Source organism: Neofelis nebulosa, chromosome 9 (genome assembly GCF_028018385.1).
Source record: "Neofelis nebulosa isolate mNeoNeb1 chromosome 9, mNeoNeb1.pri, whole genome shotgun sequence".
Taxonomy (NCBI): domain Eukaryota; kingdom Metazoa; phylum Chordata; class Mammalia; order Carnivora; family Felidae; genus Neofelis; species Neofelis nebulosa.
Genome location: NC_080790.1, coordinates 79,430,620 through 79,449,353, shown reverse-complemented (window position 1 = coordinate 79,449,353; position 18,734 = coordinate 79,430,620). Strand labels below are relative to the sequence as shown.

General features: G+C 48.2%; 1 protein-coding gene across 16 annotated transcripts in view; it reads right to left on the bottom strand.

Annotated features, from left to right (window-relative positions):
- Window positions 1–18,734, bottom strand: part of INPP4A (inositol polyphosphate-4-phosphatase type I A) — a 156,918-nt gene that overhangs the window by 48,219 nt on the left and 89,965 nt on the right. For 8 of the 16 annotated variants that reach the window (XR_009248715.1, XM_058684353.1, XM_058684357.1 and 5 more), the window contains 9 exons: window positions 18,484–18,631; window positions 15,424–15,554; window positions 13,468–13,572; window positions 12,831–12,939; window positions 10,530–10,547; window positions 7,802–7,985; window positions 6,306–6,524; window positions 4,983–5,238; window positions 1,280–1,312 (listed from right to left, as the gene is read on the bottom strand). Coding sequence is in view for 15 of the 16 variants with exons in the window: in XM_058684353.1 (XP_058540336.1) it covers window positions 1,280–1,312; window positions 4,983–5,238; window positions 6,306–6,524; window positions 7,802–7,985; window positions 10,530–10,547; window positions 12,831–12,939; window positions 13,468–13,572; window positions 15,424–15,554; window positions 18,484–18,631 (1,203 nt within the window). In the remaining variant the exon portion in view is untranslated. The remainder of the gene's footprint in view (window positions 1–1,279; window positions 1,313–4,982; window positions 5,239–6,305; window positions 6,525–7,801; window positions 7,986–10,529; window positions 10,548–12,830; window positions 12,940–13,467; window positions 13,573–15,423; window positions 15,555–18,483; window positions 18,632–18,734) is intronic. The other 8 variants (XM_058684360.1, XM_058684363.1, XM_058684355.1 and 5 more) reach the window with 6 other exon arrangements.

Below are 18,734 nucleotides of genomic sequence, written 5' to 3'. Positions count from 1 at the left end.
TAACTTTGAAGAGTTTTTTTTCAAATCCATACCCTGCTTTTGCATTTTTTTCCCCTCATTAACAGAGGAGGGAAGGAAGTTGGAAAGGAGGGAGGAAGACTGAGAAAGAGTGAGAGAAAAAAATGTGTGTGTTAACCAAGATAAAATATGGCTCTCCAGGAAAAGCCAAAGGAACTCTTGGCAGGGAACCATTTTAGTTCGCTGACATTACCTGTGGACAAGCCACCAGCACTTCTAGAAACGACACAGCTGATATAAAATTCATGGTGCTATGTGAGCTGAGAGGGTTCACTAAAACTGACAGAGAGTTTGGTAAATTCCCAAATCACCAGTTCGCTGTACTCTAGATATAACACAGGTATCCTGCTACCTCACATTTATATCCAGTCAGAAATATGCAATCATCAGACTGATTGGGTAGCTGGTTTTTTGGGTGTAAGCAAAAGCATATTATTTGGGGGTCTCATGCTCACTCTGGGAAACCCACAAGCCACAACTAGGAAACTCAACATGAACTAGAGCAGGGGTCGGCACACTTTTTTCTGTAAAAGGCTAGATAGGAAGTATTTTAGGCTTTGAGGATCATGGGGTCCTTGTCACAACTACTCAATTCTGGCATTGCCCCAAAAGCAGCCATAGACAATACATGAATGAGTGGACATGACTGGTTTCCAATAAAATGTTATTTACCAGAGCAGGCAGTGGACAGGATTCGGCTCAGAGCTGCAGTCTACAGACCCCTGAACTAGAGCCATGCACATTGACTTCTACGTGCAAATGCAGCAAAAAGATTCCGTTTTTAGCACTATCTCCAACTGAAAGCTGCCAGCAATGCCTACTAAGAATTCTAAGCTGCATCCAGACTCGGGAGAGAGGATGCTGTGTGATTATGAATACTGCAACACTTGGATGGCTACACCCCCTCCATGTAATGCTCACATGCTTCACAAGTTCAGGTGAAATCATAGGAAGTACCATTTACAAATATGTATTGTTCTGAATCAGGAAGCCCAATGCCCTCACGGATGTTAATCATCTGGAAAGGTTACATGATGGAAAAGTGAAAAAACTGCATGTGGTTGCCTGCTTCAGGCCACAGTCCCCAGCCCAACTGGTCCCTCACCAAACCTAAGAAAAGTTGCTACGTGTCTCAAATGAACAAACTCCTAAAATATTTTCCTAACTCTGGAAGCACAGGGGAATCTTGGATAATTCAGCTACAAACACTACCTGAGGATTATAAAGACATCTGCAGAAGCCTTGAACGGAAACCACGTACCTGGGTTGGACTCGTCAGGAGGGGGGCTGCAATCTGCACAGAAATGGAGGGCGACATGGATGATTAAGGAGCAGCACAAAGTTCAAACACGAACAACTCAACGCTTACAGCAACTGCATCAAGCAGCCGGCAGTAAGGAGGCTCAACTGAACACAGAAGAGGTCGGAGGCCTGCCTGCCTCTTCCCCCAAGAAGTCCCACGCAGGCGCGGGGCTGCTCCGACGCAGCCGAGCCCTCCTGGTGGTAAACACTGACCGACTCCGTGATTCGTTCATTCATGTTGCTAAGACTTCAACATAAAATGCTCTTCAGGACGAGCAAACTAACATATTACAATGTGATAAAGTGCCCACACTGATCACATTGTATGTGACGGAGCCCATGTTGGCTCACGGCATCTGGAAGCACACTTGTAGTGAGAGAGACTGACCAGCAAATTGATCATCCCCAATTCAGAGCCCACTGCCCTGACTCTCGAGTGGAACCTGGGCTGCAGACTGACTGCTGAGACCCCAAGGTGAGGATCCAGCGATGAAACCAATATACCAACCAATGTCTATGCCAATCTTTAAAATTTAAACCAAATTTAAAACGTCTACGATTTGGGGAAAGACTAGAATTATAAAGTCCCTCCAGGTGGCTCAAGGAATGCCAATTTTAATTCAATTTCACCTACAATGAATCGCATTTCAGCAAGTGAAGTACTCATTTCAATATTACATTTCCCCTGAAAACTCTAAAATTCCTTGGTTAACTGGGCGTGCCACTGGAAAAAAACAAGTCTGAAAAGGGTCATTTATTTTATATCTTCAGGTGGGTGGTTTCAGAGCCCCATGAATAGCTGGAACCAGCTTTATGGAGACTTTATAGTCTGGATTGTCCAGAGGTAGGAGTGCCAAGGGATCCTTCCTCTCTGGTCACCTTTGGCAGTGATTTCTTCAACTGGCAAAGGGAATAGAAACAGAGCAAAATTAAAGGCTCCTGTGACTTAAAGATTTCAGCCTCTTCATTAGAGCCCAGATATCCTGAGACTACCTATCTAACAAAGACAGAAACCTACAGCAGTGTGCAGTAATGCAGAACAGTCATTCTTGTTTAAACCTCTGTCCAGCTAATCAGAATTACTCCAGGCCTTGAAAAAAAATACAGATTTCTGCCTCCCATAACCCTTCCTCCAAGATTCTGGGTCTGAGTGAGCAGGAAGGTCCAGGAGCCTGTTTTATGATCTTCTGTGGTGATCCCAAACGACTGGGTTGTGGCCATTCCCCAAAAAAGGGCACCAGGGGTTAAACCTGGCTGGGTAAATTCGATCTTTCAATCAAAGCAGGAAGTGTGTGTGTGTGTGTGTGTGTGTGTGTGTGTGTGTGTATGTGTGTATGTGTGTGTGTGTGTATGTGTGTTGGGGGAGGGGTCTCCTCTGGTACTCTTGTACCAGTGACTGGTAACTTAGGCCATGGAGTCCCCTGAGATTTGATTAACACATAATCTCGAGGGCATACAAACCTGAGACCCCGAGACCCTGGTCCGGGGTGTGAATGGCTCTTCAGCAATGAGGAGAGGATGAGAATGTGTGCAGAGCAGATAATGGAAGCCACCAAACGGGGAGGCTGCGGGTGGTGGTTCAGAAGAGCATGGGGCACTTGTGCGGAAAGCGGGAGAAGGAAAGAGGCTCACGGAGCCTCTGTGGTTCCAGCTGGCAGGGACTTGTCAGTGGGTCCCGCAGTGATCCGTGTGTGCCAGGCATGGCTCTGATGAGTTCTGCAGGACAGCAAGCTAGAAGGCAGGGCAACTCCTTAGTAGAATATGAAAACCAAAGACCTAGGACAGGGTACAGAGCTAGAATGAAAAGTGATGATGCCTTTCAAAGAGGTATTCATATATAATAAGCTGGTGTGAACACAACCTGCTCATTAGGCCAAAACCACTACCCCAGGAGGTTGCAATGGTCTAAAAAGTCATGGCAGAGCTGAGGTCTGGTCCTTGAGGATAAGAGACTGAGTAAAACAAACAGCTTGCAGGCTCATTTTTTCTGAACCTCCTGATCACGCCCAGGTCTGAACAGCTTCCTAGGAATGTTCAAGATTTTTAAATTAAGGATCATCCACAGTTAATTTAGTGGCAAACGGTTTCATATGTTTCTTTGAGTACTGATCAGCAAAGTTAGCCTCTCTCAAATGTATGCTTCATATTCCCATGATCACAACAGAACTGATCTGCATGGCAAATACAAGTCATGCCCTAAATACCATAAATAAATGCTCATTTAAATAACTTTAAAACTGCATTTAAATGTGTCTACATTTGACCAATACAGTATGTGCCTAGAAAGAAAGTGACATTTAAGTTATGGCTATGACAGAATATCTGATTAAATAAACTATGTCTGGCATTTTTTAAAAAATCCAATAAATTACTCTTTTTATATCTGCAGGAAAACTTGAAAATTACAAGCAAGACTATATTGAAGAGAAATGAGCAATGAGCTTTCCAATTTTTTTTTTTTAAGCACAATTTACATTTAAAAAAATGAGAAGACAGACAGGACAAAAGAGCTCCATGAAACCAATCACAGGTTTGGGGAACTGAAACTATAGCCCTTCACAGATGGAAGGGGTGGATGATGTGAACACTGTTGAATCAGAGGCTCAAGTGAAATCGCGCCCTGGAAACAGACTGCAGGCAGATTGCGAAGGTGAAGGGCATCTTACAAATGAAGGATTTACCAAGAGGCTCTGATAAAGGAGCATGGTTCTGCCTAGAATGAAAGTTGTGCAATTTAGAAATTAAAAGTCCTCACTGTATGAAGCCTAACACTGGCACACCCTACTAACTACAGTTAGTAGGCCCTACTAACTACTAACTACAGTTTAACATTCCCAAAGGTCTGCAGCCAGCTCTCAGCTGCCTGGCACATAACCCCACCACCATCAGCTCTTACAGGAAAAGGTGGCAGGGAAAGGTCCCTGAGTGGCAAGGATGTGCCTATTTAGAAAGCATGCAGCCCCTGGCTTTAGGGCTATATGCAGGACAGAGTGGCTGATTATGCTCCGGGTCTCCACAGGCAGAAGACAGTTTCTGAAGCATGTTGCTTCATGCCAACGTCCTACCATCTACTGAGGGCACTGCCTCGGAGGTGGTGCTGGACAGAGGAACCTAAACTCAGCTCCAAGAACAGGTGCCGCCATCTGACTGAGTTACCAGCAATTCCCAAGGCGGCATGCCCTGCTGGAGAAGAGCATGCCCAGCCAATGACAACCAGCCTTTAGACAAGTGTGCTGAGCCTGCTAACAGCTCTCATCCAGCTGTGTCCCTGCATGATTCACCTTTTCCTTGATTCTATCAATTCCCAATTCAATAAACAATCTCATCAGAAAAGCATCTGCATCTCTGCTTCCTTCAGGTTCTCAGATTGGTTTGCAAACCAGCAAAGCCCAGGAGCACCCCCTCACTGATGTGGCAATGAGACCCAAGAGGGCCTTCTGATTCTGCCTTAGCCAGACATGCAGATTCACACGTGGGCTCCAGGGGCGTGGACTACAGGAGCCTCTGCCCTCATTGCCCGCTGCTCCACACAGTGACCTCTGGCTCTGCCTGACAGCCCTCCCTGCAGTCTGTGTGGGGGAAGAGGTCATGGAGTCAGACAGACAGACATATGCAGCGTGAGGTGGAGGCAGCGTGAATGGGAAGCGTGGATGCATACGCACGTGTGGTCAGGCGAGGATGGCATGCAGCAGAGGAGATGGTGGAGGGGCATGGCGAGGAGGGGACATCATAGAAGGGGTCTTCCGGTTTGATCCAGTAGGCGTGGCTGTGCCGGTTACCTTTCTTGCTGGTACAGCTGCCTGCGCAAGGGAAGACATCCTCACAGCCCTCGCCATGCAGGCGCTCCTTCTGCAGCAGCTTGTCCACCCGCTGAATGATGCACTCCAGGCTCTTGTCTACGTTCAGCCACACTTTCTCCTTCCAAACCAAAAGGGCCCATTTGGGTCAGCTCTCCCAGTGAAAAACAGAACAGAGCACAATCTACCCACCCCCACCCCTGGTGCCCCCACACACTGATTCCTCTGCCCTGGGCCACCAGGATCATTAAAATACCACGAATTTAGAACATCAAGATTAATTCAAAGTTCTCCATTACCGTTGCATTTGCTTTTCAAAACACAAATCAATGTACTGCGCTCATTGTTTTTAAAGCTGGGGACACGTTTGCTAATAACTGTCACGGAGGCCAGCTAGGACTTCCCAGTGCCTTCCAGAGCTGGCAGAAAGGCCACAGGACCCAGGGAGCCAGTGCGTCCGCTCCTCTTTCCACCACACACCTCCTACAACCATCAAACACACGAGACTGAGGGAAGGTAATGGAAACTGCTGATCACTTCATACGGGGGAAGTGGGAAAGCAGTGAGGCAGGGCTAGGAGTGATTTGCAGAAACCCACGCAGAATACAGGACGCCAGGGCAGGGCTGGAGGAGCACTTTGCTGCTGACTAGTAACTCAGTGCCTCACAGAACACTGCCTCCAAGCAATAGTCCCAACAAAAGGCAAAAACGGTCTGTGTGATGTGTTGCTCCCACAGGAAAGACAGATGCTGCTCTCAGGGCCACTCCGTCAGGAAGCAGAATGCTCTGCATGCAATGTCCGGGTGCATCTCCAGACTCCTCACTATCCCCCCCAAATACAAACGGCCCTAGGAGGGCTGGCTGCAAGCAGAGCTTTGAGGAAGCAGGAGGCCTGGTGAGGGGAGAGGCCTCCAGCAGGGCAAGGGCTCCACAGAGAACACTGCCCTCTTTACAACCAGGTCTGACACCAGTCGGGCCTGCAGCAGCCCTGCCCCTCAGATGGACACAAGGTGTGAAAATGCCATCTCCTTCCATAAATCAGGCAGCCCTCCAGAAAAGAGGTGTGGAGCACGTCTACGAAGCAGCTGACATGTTAGGCACTTCCGGGTGGGGAGGAGCAGGCAAGAGGCTCTGAGTTCTTCAACCCAAGCTCAGTAGCAGAATAAGGGCCACGAGCAGCAGACTCACCCACTCCTCCTCGTGCCAGTCCACTTGCAGAGAAGACCGGCTATTCCTCCCCGTCCACCTGGCCATGAGGGTGTCCTGGTCGTTCCTAAGCATCACCTGCTCCTCCTCACTCGATGTGGGGGAGGCCTTGGAGGCAATGTAGTCGGGTCGCGCTGCGTTCAGTCCGTGGATGGAGTTGGCCAGCAGCTTGCAGTCGCACACGGTGACCAGCTGCCGGGTCTGCAGCACACACAAACCAAAGCTGCTGAGCCCCCAGGTGAGGGGCTGCAAGGCCGGTCCTCTCTAAGGGCTCAGAACTGTCCTGAGACCCAGCTGTGTACCCTTCTCCATAGCGCAAGAGCCCTCAGGACAGCACAGTTTAAAGGCTGCCACGTGAGCAGTTTAAAGGTTCCTACAAGAAGTCTGGAGGACACAGAGAGAATGGACGGAGGTCGAGGAACCTCTGACTTTCTTCGATCCCTGCCTGCCTCTGAGCCTGACAGGACTCCAGGAAGGGCCTGAAGAGAGCCTCGGTTCCTTGTCTTCACCGACTCCCTGAGCTGTCCACTCTGGTTATAGGGGACAGGTCTGACATTGGTTCGCTGACTGAAGTCTTATCTTTTCTGCATCTAATCCTTGAAGCCCTGGACTCTGAGCAGTGGGGGTCTCAGCACAGCATTGTGGTTCTGGGGAATTCTGTATGCAGAATTCTGTATGCTCATAATTTTCCTTCTGATAACATCATCTTTCTTTTCTAAGTGGATCTAATTCCCAGCTCTCAATCTTTTTGCTAAGTGAACACATGTGAAGGATATAGCACATTCTGATCAGGAACAGCATCTCACCCCACCAAAGTGGGTGTGAGTGGGGAAGTGTGATCAGAATCTGTGTGTGTGTGTGTGTGTGTGTGTGTGTGTGTGTGTGTGTATGTGTGTGTGTGTGTGTGTTGAGAGACTGAATAATTTGAAAAAGCATCATCCATCAAGATGATCTGGTGTATCTAATCCCCCAGTTTAAACCAATATTTATATATTTTTAATCAGGATCAAATTTTGGTTAATTAGAAAACAGCTTACTGTTTATATTTAGGCCAATGAAGTTGTATTTTCCTTATTGTATGTTTGTGTAATAATTCAGCTTCTTTTTTCAAATTCCAAGTCAATAAAAATGTGGCAAAAAACATACTGAGTAGGCAGTTGCTAAGAGAGCTGTGGAACTATGCCAGATTCAACAATGAACCCCATGGATTTGAGGGGAGACATATCTGCATGAAGTAGCAGTTGGAAGTCACATGCTCTGGGATCTGCCCTTGGCCTGCCCCAACCAGTTCTGTGGCCACAGGCAAATCACCTAACCTCCCAGGGCCTTTGGGGGAACCAAACCTGAAACTAGATCTTCAAGGTCATCCCAATGTCACCCTTTCTGTGGACACCTCCAAGCACACATGGGGTGTCCCAAGTGTTTCTAGAAACCCAAGGGAGCCCCCATCCCACATGCAGCAGGGTAGTCCCTCCTACCTTGTCTGCTAGAATGGCGAGGGTTCTTTCAAGACCTGTGGCAGACCTGTCCTTGGCTGCCCTGGAGAGCCGCTCTGCATAGTAACTCACTTGGGTTTTCAGGGTATTGATCTGGGCAATGATCTCCTTGGCTCTGATGATGTCCTGTGGTATGTAGATTATGGACTGGCAGCTGGATGGTGTACTGTAAAGGATAAAAACAGATTCTAAGGGCTTTCCTCAAATGTATGAAGATGGCAGCAGTATCCCAACCCTAGCCCACAACCAACACAAAGTTAAGTGTTCTGATTCTCAGGGATGTTCTCCTAGGCTAGTCTACCTGTGCAAAAGCACATCTCAAGAGATTTCTTCTGTCCATATGGTAGAAGCCTTAAAATATTAAAACAATGAAGTCTTTTATCTCCATTTGTACATGTCTATATTCTTATGTAAGTGTGCACACAGATACTGAACCCAGTAATTACCCAAATACTAATGATCTTTCATCTAAGAACCTCACCTGTCAAGTTCTCAGCAGTACAGAAATGGAGACATGGGATCTGCTAATCCCAGAGGGGTCAGTTTACCACAGTGAAGGGAGATTGCCATGGGTGCTGGACTTTCCACAAGAAACCTATTTCTCCATTTGGCCAATCTTCAAACTTTCTGTGCACACCCACATAGTTCTCCTCCCTCACACCTCTGACCACAGCAAACTGGACTTCCTTCTCCAGTGCTTCTCTACTTGGAAAAACAATGTCCCATCAGATGAAGAGGAGGTACAGAACGTGCCAGGCCAGAGGCCAGGCCTGGGCACCTCAACAGCTTTGAAAACCTGGCTCTTCCTCCTTCCCTGCCTTCTCACCATCAAGCAGTGTGTGATCTTAGGATCGATGTCAAGGCTACAGCCCAGCCCCTGCGCAGCACAGACACGGGCCTCGGAGAACTGACTCTACATCCTGGCTGTGTGGGGCCTGGCTAACGTGTCTGGCCATTCTAGTATATGTGCTGCCGAAGCGAGCACCATGTTTGGCCATTCGAGATGGAGGTGATAGATGGCAAGTCTCTCAGTGAAGATCCGAAACGATCTAATATTACACATTTATTTTTCAGACCATCTGAGAAAGCCAAAGAAAGCAGAGAGTGGTAAAGCACCGATGAGGAGGTCTCTTGCAATCTGAAGTTGTGAGCTCTAGTCCCCATCCTTATCAGCCCTGACTGGTTCCCTCAAAGGGCTGTCCTTTGGGTTTTGGGGAAGAGAGTGAAGGTGGAGGAGCACAACCTCCATAGTTCCCCCTGGAGATCCTCCTCTGCCAGGCCCTTTCCAGGGTAACCCGAAGGCAGGTCACCAAGAAACTTCCCTTGACAGACTATGGTGTAAACATGCAAAACCCAAAAACCAAAGCACCCCAGAAAGAAACAACACCCCAAGCCCACACACCACAGTAAAACACAATGGATTTGCCAGAAGCCCATGCAGCAGACCGCAACCAAGCCCACGTGATCTGAGAAGTCATTTCACAGCACGATGTGCACATGACTACTTTCCAATCTGCAATCACTCTTCCAAATGAATAGCTGCCATTTCAGACAATTTAGTCTTAAAAATACAATCTCAAATAGAATTTTTAAAAATCTGTTTTTCCCTGGCCCCAATATTTCGAGCACACATGCAATGTGTGCTTCATGTAGATACACACGTGTGTATGTAGATGGTCGTGTACACTTCAACCAATACATACCATCCCCCCAAGTCAGAAGGAAAGCACCACCCCCTACTCACCTTGTGTTCTCACAGGCCACGTTCTAATAACAGTAATCCAGGACTTACACACAGGAAGCATATGGCGGGGGTGTGGAAAAGTAAATTTCAAAGAGCTGCCGCTCAGTGATGATCGTGAATATACAGTCACCTAGTCCTAAAAGTGGGGAAAGCTGCAGAGGCCTCAGTGTGGGTGGGAGGTTCCTCAGCACCTGCTGTCCCCAGCAGAGCCCTGACATCTCAGGCAGGGCCCAGCCATGGCCCCTGAGCCTCACCAGCTCTGAGATGGCAGCAGCTCCAAAGGGCTGCAGGGGCTTCTGGGGCCTGTCACCAAGTGAAGGGCACTGCACAGGCCTGGCTATAGCCTGAGCCAGCACGTCGGGCGTGACCGCGGAGGGCCTGGGGGAGCGGTGGAGACCCCAGGCAGCAGACAGTGATTTCCAGCTGCCATCTAATTCTTTGGTAGAAAAAGTCACTTGGTTATATTAACTCTTGGTTTGCCCTCAGGGGGAAAATTGACCCAAGGAACACTGTTTTAAAAATCTGCATAAATTATTAAGTATTATGAAAATGTAAGCTGGCTTCATTCCCGCAAGAGGCAATGGGGAAGGGAAACCTGAAGCCCTAAGACTCTTGTAAAAGAAGCCAGAAAGGAATTCCCAGCCACACCAACGGGTTGACTTGAAATTCCAGCACCCAGGACTTGCCTGGCCTGGGAGGAACAGGACTGGTTCTTCTCTCGGAGCGGAGCGCACACAGCAATGAACTGCTGCCGGATTTTAAAGGTAAAATGGTGGACTGGAGACAGGCTATTCATTATCAAAGAACATTGCAGTTGGAAGGGAGAATTCTGTCTACGAGGCTCTAACTAGGGGCCCCCGGCGGCACCGAGGGGTGAAGCACCTCACAGAGGAGGGGACAGCACAGGCTTTCTCTACATGAGAGCAAGACCCAAACAGACACTCTCTCCACAGACAGAAAACTCACCAACACTCCTCAAAACTGCTAAAGAAAAGAACCAAAACGAAATATTAGGAGTTAGCAAACACTAAATGCAAAACAAAAAATTAAAAAGCCAAGTTATCTTTTGTCAAAATTCTTCAAGTTAAGTGTCGAGGCCCCCACTGCAGGGACAATAAAACTCATGAGCCCAATGTGCTCAGTCATCAGAGCAACATCAGTGCCGTTGCACAAGCCCCAGGGAGACATTTCACCTGTGGGCAAGTTATGTCTGCATTTAAAGGAAAGTTCAAATAATGAAAATCATTTCTGCAAGCAGTTTTATAATGGGAATAGGAAATTAAATGAAAATTTATACTATTTATGTGAAAAAGACTCCAGAGGCATTTTGAAAATAAGTTCTAAAGTTAACCTACAGAGTAATCAGGTATTAACATCCCGACCTTTCTGGGACAGGGACAGCCAGTGGTGAGCCCTCCTGATGGGCTTCCCCCACTAGGGCCTGTAGCACCCTCAAATCTCCTACTCTAACCCCCACACAGCCACATGCAATGGAATGACAGACGCGCAATTTCTTGGCTGGCTGTGCAGAGCTGCGGTGGGCCCAGGAAGCTTCCTCTTCATCCTAATTCCCAGAGAACTCTGGAGTCAGTGACTCCTCAGGCGGGTCTGGTTACATGGCTTGTCTGGGCAAGGAAGAGTCCTTGCGGAATCAATCAAGGTCACACAGACTGTCTGGGGGCTTCCCAAGAATGTTGCCTTGCCCTTAAGGCTGAAATTCCTCTTCCTAACCCCTGGCCCTTTCTTGTTCTTCCTGCATCTGGCTCCGGGGCTCCCTTGGTTTTGGGGTAACCTGTGCACACATCCCAGTGATGATTTCTCATGGTGTGCTCTCTTCCACCTGCCTGCTTATCCTCGAGCCTCACCCCATGGGTAGAGAAACTCCTACCTGCATCCCTGATCCCCTTAGCCCACTGACCGGCCACTGCACCCGACCTTTCACCCCCTCCTTGACCCAGTCTGCGGTCAGTTTTCTCAATCTGTGTCCTGACTCCTGGCCACGGAAGCACAGAGCCCCCGACTTCCCCCAGCAGGTGCTAATGCTCTCCACCTGGAAGCCTTGTTGATTCTCTTGACGCCCCCTGGGCCTTTGCTTCACCTTCCTTCCAGCTGTTCCATTCTCCATTGATAAGTCTGACACTTTCAACTCCACATTCTCCAGAGGCTGATCCACGGTATCTGCAGCTTGTTCCTTCATTCCTCAAAGATCTCTCTGCATCTCACTTTCTTCTCTAGTCCCTTCTACGACTACGTGCCTGGTCTGGCCTTTGCATCTCCAGATGATTCACTTTCATCTTCCCTATCAGCCTGAACACATGATCAAGTAATAACCCTTCTCCCCGAGGGGACACCTTTGTGCTACTTCCTTTACTTCATGGTCCCCGGATCTTACAGGATCATTTACACTCTTGCCCCTACCTCTTACACTCGCATCCCTCACCTACATAAATCCTGATGGGTGACATTCTGGAAGAGTACCAACACTTCCCACATATCCAACACAACAGCTGGGATTTATGGCTGTCTCCATGTCACCCATGCTCCAGGCATGGCACTGCTTGCTCCAAATGGTGGAGTTGACTTGTCTGCTCCCAGGTAAGGCAGGGAGCTCCTCAGGGCCAGGGCTACATCTGTCAGCCCCACAACCCTGGTCACCAGCGTGTGGCCCTGCACTGCGCAGGCTGCCAGCAAGGCCAGCCCTCTCCCTCAGCTCCTCTCCTCAAAACACCATGTCTCAGCCACACCTCACTGCATCCTCCACAACACCCTCCCCGACCTGCCTACCTGGCAATTTCCTGCTTGGACTGCAGCTGTGTGCAGCTCCCACCCCCACCCCCTCTAGCCTTCTTAAAACGGGGAATGTTTACCACTGCAGTCCTTTTAGGAAAGGAAACGATCTCTTGCAGGCTTCACACTTTGTGGCATTCGACACACACCACACACCTGGTGTGACTGACTAGGGGCTTTAAGGGACGGCTGAGCCAGCGGAGAGCCCACAAAGGGTAGCCACCTTCCAGGGGGATTTCAATTTGCTGTTCACTTGCGGGGTCAGGACCACTAATCAGGGGCCCTCATCACCACCCAGCTCAGCCACACACACAGAGTAGCACAGGGGCAACGAGGCAGCTCCTCCCGCCACACAAAAGCACAGTGGATGGCTGGATTTTTGCAGTCATATTTTGATTCTTTTTTTTTTTTTTTTTTTTTTTAAGCCTAGGAAGCACCAGACAGCCATACAAGGACCACAGACACCCTCCATATACTTACTGCTTCTTGGTCTCTTCAAATTTGTGCAGCTTTTTGCGGAGACCTCCTGACTTAAAACCTTGGCAGTGTGCTGCTGGCGCTCCGATGGTGACGATGTCATAGTTCTGATCTGAATGACAGAAAGCTCTCCTCCATTACTCTGGGCTCAGGCCTGTGGACAAGCCAGCTACAGGGATATGCACGCAGCTCTGGGACCCTGCCCCTCCAGCCCATTTCCAAGCAGCCTGTTCCCTCAGTCCCATAGCTTGGATTGTCTGCGGGGCCCCTGGAGCCCAGCACCATCATCTCAGCAGGGGTTCCTACAGGTCTCGAGATGGGGCCATAAAGGGCCGGAGGCAGCCACCAGCAACACTCACCTTGTAACCCTCCTTGGGAAGGGTAACTGACAGGCGACTTTCTGCCACAGAAACACAAAGGCAAGCTGGAAGGAGGACAGACGAGGGGGCAGGAACAAAAGGAGGGAAAAGACGAGGGCACAAAGACCGTACAAAGGTCCTGTAACATGTCTCTTATTTCATTTGCCGGGCAGAAGAACATACAGGGAAGGCTGGACATATGTGGGGCAACTCAGGGGTCAGGTGCACAGGAAGAAAGGAAGTGAAGTGTGATTCAGCGAGAGGAACAGAAAAATAGTTACCTGACCCCCCATCGTCTTGAACTCTCATCCTCTGTATGTGCAAGTTTGTAGGAACAAATTCTAACTTTTTATCTGCTTTCAAACTGCTTGCTTTAAACGAGGGACCTAAAGAAACGGAATATGAGAAAACAAGGACCATTGACATGTACCCTGCACTCAGGAATGGCAAGTAGAACAGAGATATTCTGAGGAAGTCGCTACGAGTAAGCATGAACGCGCTGGCAGTGGCCTAGGAAATTCTGAATTACCCATGAGCACATTTCATTTCCAGATGGCGGGTGGGTGAAACACTGGAGGGAGGGTGGCTCGCTGGCCAGAAGACTGGCTCTAGGCAGTCAGGTGGAGAGCAGAGCCGGGCAGAAGCAGCTTCAGAAGGCTACGGTTACTGGTGCCCTGCCTTCCCATGACTCAGCTCTCAACTGAAAGGTCTGCCACAAAGACTGATTTTGTGCAACACGATGTCAGCACTGCTATAAAAAGCAAATGGGTCCATGCTAGGGACTGCCTGTTCCAACTTTAGAGACTGCCATCATGCAAGAGCTGAGAAATTGGCTCGACTAGAGCAACACATCTCAATTCTGCAACGGGGTGAAAAGGTCTGCTCATCACCTCAGATCTATCAAGATGAACAGATGCCACACAGCATGGATAGCGACCCTCTGAAACACAAACTTAAATGTGTTCCCTTGTTTACACAAAGGGTGGCGGGTGGGAGGGGGCGCAGTTAAGGAGGATGATGTTTTGTAACTACCATCTACGATCTTGTTTCTCTGATCAGAATCCAACACTAATTAAGAACTACACGCCTAGAAAAGAAAGGGATTATAAATTAACCGACAATCAGAAGAACAGAAGAAACAGACCTTTTCTCTAGTGATAAAAGGTGAATTTTGCCAGGATACAAAATGCAGACCAGCCGATGTCTGCTTTGCATTTTGCCCTAGGAGACTGTCCTCCAGGACCTGATACTCACAGCGGCCCAGAAATCAGCAGTAGTGGCATCCTGAGAGCCTGTTAGAAATGCAGATTCCTAGATCTGCACTGCAGCAAGATCCTCAAGGACCAGGATGCACACTGACATTTGAGATTCTCTGCTCTGGAAACTCAAGCTCGTGTGGGTTTCCTGCTTTCTCAGGTAACAGGTACCTGGCATGGGTAGGTGCCTAAGTTCCTTCAGTCATATGCTGCCAATATACTTAGACCTGCCCTTCAGATTCAAACAAAACCCGGGACACCATCATCTTGTCCTCATGCCTGTATCTGGCTTCTTCTCAGCCAAGTTCATGGACAAGTTCCTATGTTCTGTGTCAAAACCACAGTAAAGACTCGAGATCTTCTTTTAACCCCAAAATTCCCTTATGTAATGGGGGAGAAGGAAAGAATGTGAAGATAGAAAATAAAGAAAAACCAAAAAATTCATTCTGTTTTTGAATAAAAAGGGAATTAGTTAAGAATAGTCTTCTAAATCTACCTTAAGAGTGTTTTGAAAATCAAATAGCATCTTTCAAGAAGAAAGGTTTCTGTACTCCACTCCTTTTTGAGTCTTAAAATGGAGAGCTCCACTTAGACAATTCAGATGTTCAATGCAAGGACTGTTAAATATTTAAACTGGGAAGTCTAGGAAACCACTCTGTCTGAAAGTAAATGGTTTATGTCTTTCGGGCATTTCCCTTGGGCATTTTAGACAAAGATGAAAAAATACCTTGAACCAACAGCCTGTGATTTCATCTCTCTTAAATTTCATCCTACGTTAGTTGGCAGATGACACCAGGGAAGGAATTTTCAATGCATTTCACATACTTGTCTTCTTAATTAAGATCTGAGAAATCCATATTCTAAGGAGTTCACACCTACATGAGAATCTATTTTTAAAAACCCATTAGGAGTGTCTGTCAGTGACAGTACTGGAGCCAGGTTCTGGTTTTCTAGCTGGGAAAGGGGAGACCCAGCACCCACCTTTGTACTGATGGAGGTCAGTGAGGTTCTCCTGGTATGTGAGGATAATGGTCTGGTACTGAGTGACAATCTGGCGCCGGAGGCTCTCCCAGCAAGGGGACAGATCCCCCAACTCCTCCAGTTCACACACTCTGCAAGACACACATACATCAGGCCGTGCAGCCGGCTCACTTCTCTGCAAGGTGCACAGGAGTCCTAACCAAGCAGGAGAACAAAATGGACATGGACATGTCGCCGATGCCAGGGAAGGCCTCGCACAATGGCTACACCACAGGTCTACAGCGCAAGCAGTGGGGCAGCATGACAGAGCGCTCTAAGAGGAATGGCCGTGTGAAGGGCAGGCCACTCACCATGTGGGAAAACACCCAGAGAAGCTTTTCACAGAAACTCTGTCAAATGTCCAGGGAAAACCAAGTGGAGGAGAGGGGCTTTAGGGGAGCGGTTCCTTGCTGGTACCCACATAGGCCATGCGGGTGAAGGCCTGGATTGCAGCCCATGTGAGTCTGGGCAGCACAGAAGGACGTGGGACCGTCCTGGAAGACGAGAGGAGTGGAGGCCTGTAAGCGACTGCATGAGGCCATCTCACTCACCTGTCTCCCCCAGGAGCTGCTGAGACAGCTTCTCACTGCCCCCACGTTCTGGGGAGGCCTGGGCCTTCCTGCCCTGCCCCTAAGAACATTGCAGCAAAACATAAAGCTGCCGAGCAGCAGTCTACAGCTGGACGGCACCAGGTGGCCATGCTCTGCCGCACTTACCCAGCCCCCTCTATTTCAGTGCCGTCCCTCAGGGTAAGGGGCCAGGGCCACGGGGAGCTAGCAACTTTGGCTGTGCCTCCTTTGGCTGTCTATGGGAGTGAGTTGTTTAAATCTAAAAGTTACATGAGGGCAGGAAAGGGAGAAGAGGAGAAGAAAAAAGAGGATCTGTCACCTCCAGAAAAATTAAAAGCTGTATAAAAACTGAAATATAAATGTCTTAGCTCAGCAGTAAAATAACAGCTACATAATCAGAATAATGAAAACACAAGATGGATTTTAAAAAAAGAAAAAAGGATAACCATATTAGGAAGCTGGGTAATGGGAAACTACAAAAGACCTAAAATCTTTATCACAGGGAATGAGTAGCTAATCCTTGAAACTGGTTAGTTAAGAGAATACTATATTTAGAAACATAGTGGTAAACAATGGCTAAAAGTGGATGTTTCTGGGAAGTAGATTAGAGAGGAGAAGGCCTCAAGACTTATGTTGTTGGCACTATTATGCTGTTTTGGCACTATTTGTTTTTTCATACTATGCATGTTTTCCTTTGGGGGGGATTAAAAAAAGCTAATTCTGTGTAATCTACTAAATTCTCTGAAGGTAAATAGAGAGTTGTACCATTTTATTATTATTAAATTAGCAACATCAAAGTAAAAGAACACCAACGTGGGCAAGGCTGTGGTGAGGCCTCCGTCCCTGCTCACTGCTGGCCAGCTCGCCCACCAGCTGTGGGTCTGCTCACGAGCACATGAGCCCCGTCTGCTGCAGCTGCTGCTGGGCTCTCTCTGGTGTCTACCCATGCGTCACGTGGCTCCTTCTCATGCTCTGGGTGTCAGCTTAATGTCACGGCTCACAGAGGCTTGCCCAGACCACCCTCCTTCTCACCACCCCTTCTGATTTCTGTACGCAGCTCGTGTAGCCGGGGCTCTGTGCACGGCCCCTGCTTCTCCTGAGGGTCTGTCTCTCACGGTCTGTCTCGCTCCTCAAGAAGCCTCCCATACCAGGCACACCACCGGCCTCGTGTGTAAAACGCAACAACGCCCTCAAAACCAAAATGCTTTTGAAATGAATAAATGCTTTCAAGTTATAGTCTGAGGAGCACCTGGATGGCTCAGTCGGTTAAGCATCCAACTTTCAGCTCAGGTCATGAGCTCATGGTTTGTGAGTTCAAGCCACACATGGGGCTGTCTGCTGTCAATGCAGGGCCCACTCTGGAGCCTCTGTTCACTAGCTCCCCCCCGCCAGAAAAAATAAATAAACATTAAAAAACAATATATATATATATATATATATATATATATATATATATATATATGTGTGTGTGTGTATATATATATGTATATATATGTGTATATATATATATGTATATATATGTGTGTGTGTATATATATATCTTATATACATCACACACACACACACACACACATACACACACACAAGATATAGTCTGAATAATGGGAATTTGTGCCATAGTTAAAAATTATAGCACAAAAACCGAAGATCTATGCAAAAGCAGATGGTAGCTAGGAAAAACTGAACAAATATGGAAAAGGTGAAAGGAAAAATGTTAAAATTAAAATAACTGTAAAATAGTACATGTAGAGAGATAAAGCAGCTTATTGCATTATTCTTGTCATTTTCCTCTGAGGTTGATTTCTTTTTCAAGATAAAAAAAATTTTAAAAATAGCTGTATTAAAACAGTGAGATTCTGACTGCATTGTTTCCTTTCATGCTCTGTCATATTGTGTTCACAACTAACATCATTTTATGATGAGTAGAAATGACATCTGAGGAAGACAGGAGACACAATCTGTGGTGCTGAATCACCTCTCTGGCTTCTCCCTGTCTTGGGACCATTGGAATATGCCCTGGGCTGAGATATACGGAGGAGCAGAGGGCCCCAGTGGGCTGTACTTAGGCTTCTGTAGCCTGTATCATTGTGGCCCTACCCTAGGAAACCGCTGACCCAGGCAGCCAGGACCAGAGAACTATCAGCCAGTCCTAACTCTCTGAAGTCCAACTGAGGGGAAAGGAGAAGGGAAGGGAAGGGAAGGGAGCAGGTACTGAGTGCTGGGCACACATCTGGTGCTTCTGGCACCTTGGCTTGCACAGGAACTCCAAGATACAGGTGAGCAAACGCAGGCTCCGGCAAGCCCAGGCCACAGAGCAGGCAAGTGGTGGAGGCTGGGTCTGCAGTCTGGTCTCTCTGCTGCCAGTGCTCTACCCACCACATCTAACTTTCCAGAAAGGAAGGGGCATACGACATGGGCATTACAGGCGGCTGGTCTCTCCACATGGCCTCACCTGGCCGCATCTTCTTCCAGCAGGAGCTTCACGAACTGCCGGGGCACGTGCAGGGAGAGCACGCTCTCTGCCATCTGCTCCAGGATCCGCAGGTGGTTGCCATCGGTGGTGGGGAACCGGTACATGCGGCAAATGGCGCCACCGAACACTGAGGTGAGGTGGCAGGGGAGACCGAGGCTGTGTGTGAGCTGGCTGCAGGCCTGTCGCACAGGCCCTCCTCCCCAGGCCCTCAGCAGGGCTTCTTACTGCTC